This window comes from Phalaenopsis equestris, unplaced genomic scaffold, assembly GCF_001263595.1.
Source record: "Phalaenopsis equestris unplaced genomic scaffold, ASM126359v1 Scaffold000425, whole genome shotgun sequence".
NCBI lineage: Eukaryota > Viridiplantae > Streptophyta > Magnoliopsida > Asparagales > Orchidaceae > Phalaenopsis > Phalaenopsis equestris.
Window position 1 is genome coordinate 79960 of NW_018164866.1, and position 10462 is coordinate 90421.

The 10462-nt window shown below is 34.6% G+C and overlaps 1 protein-coding gene across 2 annotated transcripts; it reads left to right on the forward strand.

Annotated features, from left to right (window-relative positions):
* The first annotated feature begins 1650 nt into the window (after positions 1 to 1650).
* LOC110027354 (probable inactive receptor kinase At5g58300) lies at positions 1651 to 7851 on the forward strand. 2 transcript variants are annotated; one of them, XM_020728741.1, is made up of 5 exons: positions 1651 to 2057; positions 2155 to 2372; positions 2484 to 2538; positions 4317 to 5686; positions 6903 to 7851. In XM_020728741.1, exons 4-5 carry the CDS (start codon positions 4393 to 4395, stop codon positions 7508 to 7510), a joined length of 1902 nt encoding a protein of 633 aa, XP_020584400.1. In that variant the 5' UTR covers positions 1651 to 2057; positions 2155 to 2372; positions 2484 to 2538; positions 4317 to 4392; the 3' UTR covers positions 7511 to 7851. The 2 variants fall into 2 exon arrangements, with proteins under 2 accessions (XP_020584400.1, XP_020584399.1); XM_020728740.1 differs by having other exon boundaries at positions 1651 to 2372.
* The last annotated feature ends 2611 nt before the right edge of the window (positions 7852 to 10462 follow it).

A 10462-nucleotide genomic window follows, 5' to 3' on the forward strand; every position in this document is an offset into this window, starting at 1 on the left:
ATATATATATATATATATATATATATATAAAGCCGGCATATGTATGTAATAAAATTAGTGCCACTTTTTTTTCCCTCTGATCGAAGCATAGGGTTGAACTATCTTGACTCTTTATACTTTTGACTCAAAAAAGGAGTATTAGTTGTGATTTTGACGTGCACAAATTTTAAAAATTAAGTATGCCGTCAGCCTCTGCGTGTGTGCGTGACAGATGTTCTTCTCTTTCCTTTCAACATTAGGGAGAGACCTTAAAATACATCACGTTGGCTTACTTTATAATTTTTAATTTCAGTTTCAACCTTTATTGTCGATGCTATTAATTGAAATGATTTCTTAAAAGGACAAAAGGCTTGGAATGGGAAGAACTAATCTCTATACAAAAATGGAGTTTTACATGCATACCACCTAATTCTTATGTATTTATTAGACATATAAATACATTAGAATTGTGTGGTAGGTATGTAAATGGAAAAAATATTACATCAATGCATTCGGAGTCCAATGGTGAGGCGCCACGTGTCAAGCTGGCCCCATCATTCTTAATACTAGTCAATATATGGTGGGGCCCGCTTGAAACGTGGCGTCCAGCACTCTGATATAATATTATCTTATATAAATGCCACATAAAAATAAATACCAGTTAAAACATTTAAAAGCTATTGAAATGCCAGAATTTAAATTGACTCAAAACATTAGAATCGAATAATTCAAATATTTTGTAATTATTAAAAATAAAATTTCAGCATTTTTAAGATATTTACATACGCACTACAAAATTTGTATCTACAGAAAAAAAAATGTCACTATTATTTATTTTTAAAAATTAAAAATATATTTTTGATGCAATTGTTGTTACATAGGAATTATAGAATATTTTCATAAATTTTATTTTTCATTTTTTTGTACTTTTAGTCAAAAATTCAAGAGTTCTTATATATTTTAAATTAATATATTTTAAAAAAATAAACATTTATGTTTTATTTTGTAGGAAAGCTTTGAAGATATCGTAAATTTTATTTTTTTTTTTTTACCAAGTAATTATTTGACATTGGAAAAATGGAAACTGTTGTGAATGGCCTCCAGCTATGTTTTACCCCCTGGAGCTTCCAAGACAACTAGTTTTATATGTAAAACTAATTATTTTTATTTTCTTTTTATTTTCTTAAATAATATGTGCAAATACATATATTTAGAGTCTGTTTGGGGCAGCTGTTGATTATTTATAATCTGCTCATGTGCAAAGATATCCAGATAAGCCGCTTACCTGAAAATACGGGCCGCCGGTTGTGACCCGCATTCCGCTTTTAGTGTAAAAAATCAACTGTATTTTCAGATAAGATGCTCAAATGCAGTTTCCAAACGATGAGAATACGTTTTCAAAAACACCTCCGCAATGGATATGTTGCCCCAAACGGAGCCTTAAATTCAAAAAAATTTTAAATTCATAAGATTTTATGGAAATAATTATATAATTTAATAAAATGTTTTTAAAAGCTTGGGGGAAAGTGCTATTAAAATTCTAAAATAATATTTTGAAATCTTATTTTGAATAATAACAATAACAAGAACAATAATAACAATAATAATGATTTTGTTTAGCATTATTCCAAGTAAATCGATCCTATAATTGAGATCCAACCAATGCCACCGACGCCGAAGAGGAGAGAGAATTACTCTGCTAATCTCTCTCTCTCTCTCTCTACTCTACTGCTAAAGTAGCCAAAGCTTGAGATTTCAATTAGTCAACATCTTTCCCTCTTTCTCTATTTCTGAAGAAGCCATAGCTCGAGATTCCAAGTTCTTTCCTCTGTGATGGGCTCCAGCTCTCTACGGTATCCCATTGCTGAACAAGCCAAGGCTTGAGATTGCAATCCCTCGAACTCCCTCTCTTTTTTCTTCGTTGCTGAAGAAGCCAAACTTCAGATTCCAATCCCCGCAACTACTATTCCTCTTTCTGCCTTCATCACTCCTCTAGCTGGCGTGCTTTGAGTTCTTAGCGGTAAGAGCATTGGAGGGAGCATATTGGATCGATACGCTTACATGGATGGAAATCTGAGGTATCCTCGCGGTTTCTACCAGATAAGCTATGGTTTTAATCTCCTGCGGATTTTCTTCTGCTCCGAGGGATTTGAGGATCTGAAACTCCGATGCCAGGGGTTCTAGCTCAGAAATCAGGGTTTGTTTTGTGTTCATCGTGGTTACCGTTAATGGACATTGAAGCTTCTTGCGTCACATTATTTTGTTGGAGTGATCGGAGTTACTCCGTTGGCAACCTGCCCTCCTGTCCAACCGGGAAACTTTCGAGTTTGGGGGCTCTCACGGATTTGACTCTGCTGAATACTTTTAATCTTTAGCAAAAACATGTGCTCTAGGTACTCCATTAAATTTCACCATTTTTGTTCTCTGATTGCGCCCTAGAATGGAAAGAACGTCATCATTGATAATTTGGGACTAACAGTTTTCTATTTTGTCTGCTAATACAGAGTCTCCTGTATTCTGGAGGTGAGGAGAAGGATTTGATCTTCTTTTCTGCATCAGGTATGATTACTACTTGCAGGTGAATTTATATTTAATGATATGTTCAATAAAGCTCTTTTACAACACAAAAGATGTATATCTGTTAGAAGTTTCAAATTGCTTTTAAAAAAAAAATTGGCAATGAGATTTTGTAACATAAAGTGTATTGCTAAATGAATAATGAATAATTTCTTAAAATTCAACAACATTAGAGAAAAAAATATTGTTTAAAGCTTTGAATGAGTTGCCCAAAAATACAAATGGTTAATAATGTTCAAATCAAAATGAAAAATTAAAAAAGGCATTAGATAAGTTATTGTCAAGTCAAAGCTAATTGTGAAATGGCTTATTGATAAATTACAAGAAACCAAACTCTCAATCAAAACAAATATTCAAGCTAAAATTGATTTGAATTGTACAAGGACTTCGACATTCATGATGATATATTGATAATTGTGTATGCACATGGAAAAGCATGCTATTTCATCCAAAAGCATTTTGAGCACCAATCCATCATACGACATGCCTTAATCAATTTACATATATTATGAAATATATATAAATGTCCATAAATGATTCTTGTTTGCCTATCTTTAAGTGCATTGGTCTCTGCACCATCACAAAAAAATAAAATAAAATTGATTATGCATCTCAAATGTTGAAACAATCTCAAAATTGTGTTAGGGGGCACCCCTGACTACCTTAAAATGTCCTCAATGGCTTTTTAGGGTGTCAATCATTGAAATAGCCTTTGGATGGACTAATTACCTTAATGCTCCCAAGCTCAATCATAATACACGCAATGTAGAACATTTGATTAGGTAACTAACCAAGGATTGGATCACTCCCAATTTTAATGTCATTCTAATGGTTGGAACACATAAATAGAGTAAACCTCCAAATTTCAAATCATGATAATTCCTAATTCCATATTTGAGTCAATAATCTAAGTTTAAATTATTGGGCTTTCCTTTCCTTCAATGTTTTAAGTCCCTTCCTTGGGTCTTCTAATAGATATAGCTCCTATCCGATTAATCTTGACAAACATAAAACCACAAGCCCATTAAATTTAACCAATCAGACTACCTTGCTTTGCATACAGGGTGAGATCGTAAAAGCTACTAATTTGGTCTTCTTTTTAACAGTTCGGGAACATAAGACCTTGCTCTATATATCATTCTAATGTCAAGACAACAAGTCCTATGTCAAATTCTTATTTAACTTATGCTTATAGGTTTTGATCAATCAAAATAGCAAGTTCTAATAAGAGTTATGAGAGATAATTCAAATCAAGTATTCTCTTTGAGCTTGCTCTACTGTCGAGGTTTTCAACTCCATCCTTGGATGTATGCCCCCCAGCCTAAGTAACTGGGTTGGCACAGAGCCAACAAACCCATTAAATCAAAACTTGGGCCTTTCTTAGGACGCAGCCATTTACTTAATTGTTAGCAGTTGGCATCCTCCCAACAAATTTTGTTGGAGGAATGCTATACTCCCAAAAAAAATAATAATAATAATAATATTAATTCTATCCAAGCGAATGCCTGTAATGTTCTTCATTCTGATTGGACCTCCTAAGAAAGTTGGCCCAAATTATTTTTGTGTGGATTTGTATGTCATCTGTAGTGATGCTCTTGTTTTTTTTTTCTTTCCTCATTTCAGTTTAATGCTTGATGAATGAAAATCATATGCCCTTGCATGGTTCTTTTCCTTTTCAAGTAGCATGTTTCATGTGATGTTATTTTCTTTGCTACTAATACTTAAAATTATCCACTAATTCTCGTCCTTTATCTCTGCAGCAGAAGAGGAGGAAACCTCTGAAGCTATTTCGAAAATTCTGAACCTTCTCTTTTCTCCTATTCTGAGTAATTTTCCATGAGCTATCCCAAGCTCCCACCAAAAATATTTCTACTTCTTCTCCTACTTATCACAACTCCAGTTATTGCAGACTTGAATGATGACAAGCAAGCGCTCCTTGCTTTCGCTACTACTGTCCCACGTGGTAGAAAGCTCAACTGGAGTTCTGATACATCTGTTTGCTCTTCGTGGGTTGGAGTCAGCTGTACGCCCAACAGAAGCCGTGTTGTTGCTTTAAGGCTTCCAGGGATCGGTCTCCTCGGACCAATTCCTACAAATACAATAGGAAAACTCGACGCCCTTCAGGTTTTAAGCCTCCGCTCCAATGGCCTTGCTTCCAGTATCCCCCCAGATGTCTCATCACTTCCATCTCTTCGCTCCCTCTTCCTTCAAAACAATAATTTGTCCGGTGATTTACCCAAATTAAATGCATCAGGAATCACATTTGTTGATCTGTCTTTTAACTCGTTTAGTGGAGAAATCCCCTTGGAGATTCAGAATTTGACCCAGCTAAATTCATTATATTTGCAGAACAATTTTCTCTCTGGTCCTCTTCCTGAACTCAAGTCTGCAGGACTAAAGCATCTAAATTTAAGCTTTAACAACCTTAGTGGCCCTATACCAATCTCCCTCCAAAGGTTTCCCAAGGAATCCTTCCTGGGAAATTCATTACTATGTGGTCCTCCTTTAGAGCAATGCCATGAAGTTCCTCCTCCTTCCCCCTCACCCTCGCCCACAACCTCACCTTCACCGCCATTAAGTCCAGAAGAACATAAAAGTTTCTGGAAAAGGTTGAGTTTGAAGGTGGTGATAGCAATAGCTGCTGGCGTTCTGGCCTTGATGCTGCTTGTGGTAATTATTCTCTTGACGTGCATTTTGATAAGAAAATGTGCTGAAGGTAACAAACCGCCCAAGGAAAAGACCTTTATTACTGGTGCGAGGAGTGAAAAGCCTGAAGAGGACTACAGCATTGGGGTTCAAGAAGCTAAGCAGAATAAGTTAGCTTTCTTTGGGGGATTTTCTTATACCTTTGATTTAGAGGACTTGCTGAGAGCATCTGCTGAAGTTCTCGGCAAGGGAAGCTATGGGACGACATATAAGGCCGTTCTTGAGGACGGAACGGTAGTGGTGATTAAAAGGCTGAAAGAAATGGTGGTTGGGAAGCGAGAGTTTGAACAACAGATGGAGATAATAGGTAGGATTGGGCCACACCCAAATGTTTCACCGCTCCGTGCTTATTACTACTCAAAGGATGAAAAGCTTATTGTTTATGATTACGTTCCGAGCGGGAGTTTATCAACCCTCTTACATGGTATGTTTCTAAAACATTCGTCTACTTTTAACATGAAAAAGTTCAATACCATACTATGAAAATTTTGGATCAAACTAGTCTTGAACCTTTTTTTTATATGCACGCGAGCATTGTTTCAATGAGGCATTATAATTGAAATAGAAAATCACTGAAATCGCTCTACATTCTTCAAAGGAGTTGAGAGGGGCTGATGTTATAGAGAAAGTTGTCAAAATTGTCCACTATTTATTTCTTCATAGGGAGTTATTTCAGTCCCGAATCTATAAAAGTTCCAATTTTATTCCTAGATTTTTTTAATATGGATTGAAATAGTCACCAATGAGGACTATTTTAGCCTCCATTAAAAAAATATGAGGACCGATTTAGCATCTTTATTTACTCTGAACTAAAATGATTCCATGTAAACAGTTAGATGACTATTTTGATGCTTTACTCTAATGTTGAATAAGTTATCGTTGATTTTTAAAGCACACCAAGCATATAAAGTTAAAATTTTCATGGAAATTTTAGCTACCAAATAAGAGAATATACATTTACTTTCCCCATAAATGATTGAGATTCTAATCCTTATGATTTATATGATGTCTTTTATGAGTTTCTCTATACTCACACGTGGCCAGACCTTTCACTTCATATTTGCTTCGAAAACATTGTGGAAACTTGGTTCAACAAAACAAACTTAATCCCTTTGTTCTAACAATGTTCTTTTGTTGCAAACGACACGATGATTCTTTGCTTAAGAATTTTTTTCCCATAAGATAGACTGAACTGAAGAATTCTAACTCATCAGAACTTAGTAAAACTTAGTCCTCAATGCCAAATAATTATTTCTATGCTCCCAATTCATAACCTGTAAGCTATAATAAAAGCAATATAATCATGGAAGATTTAATATTCGACACCTAAACTTCAATTTCTGCTTACATAACACCCTACCTATGCATGAAAAGGTGTATTTCACTTTTTTTAAGTTAAAATGGTAGTATTTTTTTATGTGGCATAAAAGATTTGGGTGGTATAAATGTGAAAAACCAAAGTTTAGGGGTTAGATATTTAAATACATAGGAATTGGGTGGTATTTATGTACATGTGGCTTGCCCGCAATTTCTATCCTTCAAAATGGCTACCCTTGTCTTCTGAAACTACTGGTACAGCCATCTCAACAGTCAAAATCTTGAACTTTTTCCTCTTATCTTCTCTCTACTTTCATGAACAGGGCACAACAGAGGTGCTGAGAGGATCCCACTGGACTGGGCCTCTCGAGTTAAAATCGCACGGACAGCTGCACTCGGTATAGCTCACCTTCATGCCGAAGGCAATGGAAGGTTTGTTCATGGAAATATCAAATCCTCTAACATCCTCGTCACCCCGGAACGCCAAGCCTCCGTCATCGACTTCGGCCTGGCCTCCATCACTAGAACACCGGCTTCTTCTTCACGTGCTGTTGTCGGATATCGTGCTCCTGAAACCTTCCAATCACGAAGATTCACTCAGCAATCGGATATCTATAGCTTCGGAGTTCTACTCCTAGAGATGTTAACCGGAAAAGCTCCACTTCAGTCCCCGGGGCGCGATGATATTGCAGATTTACCAAGATGGGTTCAGTCTGTACTGAGAGAAGAATGGACTGCTGAAGTTTTTGATGTGGAGCTAATGAAGTATGAGAATATTGAAGAAGAGCTGGTTCAAATGCTTCAGATTGCTATGGCCTGTGTTGCAAAAGTTCCAGAGCAACGCCCTAAGATTCATGAGGTGGTGAGAATGATTGAAGAATCAAGTCTGTTTGACTCCGAGAACAGGCCATCTTCAGAGGAGAAGATTTGAAGATTTTGATTTCTGTGTATCATGATATGGAAAATAGAGATTTCTTTTTATACTTCTCAACCACAATTGGTTTCATATTATTTGTTCATTTTTTTGTGAAGGATTCTGTGAATGTATTCATGTTTGGTGAGGTTTTGTAATAAATGTTTTTAGTTGCCTCACCTTGTGGTGTTTGAGTTCAGCCTTACATTTGTTTTAAGAGCTTTTGGTTTTGTTCATAAACGATTTTTATAGTGAATACAATTGTATTTTCTCTGACATGAATTGCATTTATGTTGTCAACAATTTAGTATGAACTGCTCTTTGCACAGCTCAGGTATGTGTTTTCATTATGCTAGAACAAGTTTGAATTATAGTTTGCCTCATAATTGCAATCCAAATAAGAAATTAAATCTTTTGAGAACTATTGAGTATTATAATTAAAAATAAGATGGGACGAACTATTCTATAGTTGTTATATTTTATGGGGATTTATGTGCTACACAACTATCAGATATTTACATATCTAGCATCTAGATTTTGATATTTATTTTTATAAGGTTTATGTTGTGGGCTGCAAAAATTAACGATTCCTCAGCCCTATTTGCATTTTTTTTTTTTTTTTTGTTTATTGATAGAGCTTTGGATTGGATTGTTGATAAGTCATTGTCCAAAGATTTTGCCTTCATTTTGAGAGGATTTTTTGATCTGGGGTTTGAGGTTTCTTATAAGACTCTATGATTAATTACCCCTCCTGATAATGGGAAAGAACTTTTGATTAAAGTTAATCATTAATAATTGAATATTCAACATATAGTAGATGTCGACATAGAATATTTTATATTGTAAAATCTATCACTAGAAGCTTAAGGCGGATGGTGAGGAAAAGAAGATGAAACTCGATCAATATCCTATGGTTCTGTCATCTCGGGTCGTCGTGGTCTCTGATCTACTTAGTCGAAAGAGCTAGTCGATCTAATCTGACAGAAAAATTTTTGTCAGCAGCCATGAGTTGTGTCATCCAAGAGATTTATGTAGCTCTTGGATGGATATTTTTATAAGGGGACAAATGTAATCAATCTTAGCCAACATAAAATTTTGTGTCAATCAATTGTACTCTTATGGTTTACAACTCAAATAGTAGAAAGTAATTGGGGAACATATAGACTGAGATCATGGTCGTAATATTATAGTGTCATTTGGCATAACCACCCGGTCAGAAGGCTCTGGTCTTAACTGTTATTTTATGGTGTCATTTGATGGTCGAGCCACGCAAGCATAGAACTCGAGTCATGTCCTTATTGGCATATGACTGTTTTGATTGTCAATATAGGGATACACTTAATATGACATTCAATCTTTGTGAGCTAAAATTAATAAGAAAATTAATAAGAAATCAACAAACTGTTGCGAGAATTTGCTTTTAATCTTTGGTAATTGATTTTTAGCTTAGATATTTTAATTGATTATTTTGAAAATTTTGATTTAAAGGTTGAACTATTCTATCAACTCAAGCATCATCGAAAAATTGAATATTTAAAGCTTTTATATTTGAAGAGAGCATTTTGTTCTGTTAGTTTAGACTTTTAGGGTATGAGTTATGTCGACTCTTGTCATTACAAGTAGAAAGATCGAACTAGGTGATTTAGACTTGTAAATTCTCAATTTTGGATTTGAAAATTTATTTCGAATTTTCTAAACTCATCAACTTCAGTCCTTACGAGGAGGAGGATCAGACAAGTTAAGTGAGACTTACAACTGTCCTATAGACAAGGCTACTAGATTAACTCTCACAATATTCTCGAATCTAGTATTTGAGCGTTCAATACATTGTTTAGAGTGTGCATTTGAAAATATATTTCATTAATTTGTTTATACATATAACTTGAAGCATGAATAGCTCAAGTATCTTAAATGGTACTCATCTAAGTCTTAAAAAAATGACTCACATTTCAACATATCTCATTTAACTTAGGAGATAACCATGAACTTTATATAAATTTTGAACTCATTCAGAACTTAAAGTATTTGCAAACCCATTATAATTTTAGGCTTTAAAAAGGGACTGTCTTCTGTTCGCTAGCATGTGTATTGTGAATCAGGTGACAAGCTTTGAAATATTAATTCCTCATTTCAGCATTTAAAAGTAACATCCATGTCTTAAACTTAGCCCCACTTTATGATATTTATGTTAAGCTTAGCCCCAATTTATAAAATTTGATCTTCAATTTAAATTTAGCCTCTTAATTTGTAATGTTTCATATTTAATTTAATTTGACAGCCCTAAGCTTCGACCCAAGCAAGCATAGCCCAAATTTATTATTTTTCACATTCAAGTCAAGCTCACACAAAATTTAATAGTCCAAATTTAAAATTATTTACAAGTCCAAGATCACTTGAAATTTTGACAACCTCTCGGCTTTGTCTCCATTTGAGAAGGTTGCATCAATGTGTTTGTCTGTCAAGTTGTCTATAAGGCACACTAGTTAATGTCGCGAGACACTGTGATAGGAGAGAATCTTTTAATATATCAGTCTATAAGACATGAGTACATCTTTGATTATCCTGCATTTAAATAATAAGCACAATTTCCTTGCCTTTTTAGTAATCTAAATTTAATAATTTAAATTTAAAATTATTTACAAGTCCAGGATCACTTGAAATTCGGCAACCTCGTGGCGTTGTCCTTATTTGAGAGAGTTGCATCGGGGTGTTTGTCTATCCAGTTGTCTATAAGATGTGTCGGTGAATCTCTTGAGGCACTGCAACAAAAGAGAATCTTCTAATCTAACGGTCAATAAAACACAAGTAGGCCTTCGATTATCCTGCATTTAAATAATGAGCATAATTTCCTTACATTTATATATTTGCGATTATCATGTATTTAAATAATGAGCACAATTTCCTTAACATTTATATATTTGCTTGTGAGATGATGACTTTGCAAATGTATGTTATATATAAAGACCTTTA

Coding starts and splice junctions, on each gene's coding strand:
- LOC110027354 (XM_020728740.1), top strand. CDS start 4,393: ATGAGCTATCCCAAGCTCCCACCAAAAATATTTCTACTTCTTCTCCTA. Junction 5,687..6,902: donor TTTATCAACCCTCTTACATG/GTATGTTTCTAA, acceptor TTTCATGAACAG/GGCACAACAGAGGTGCTGAG.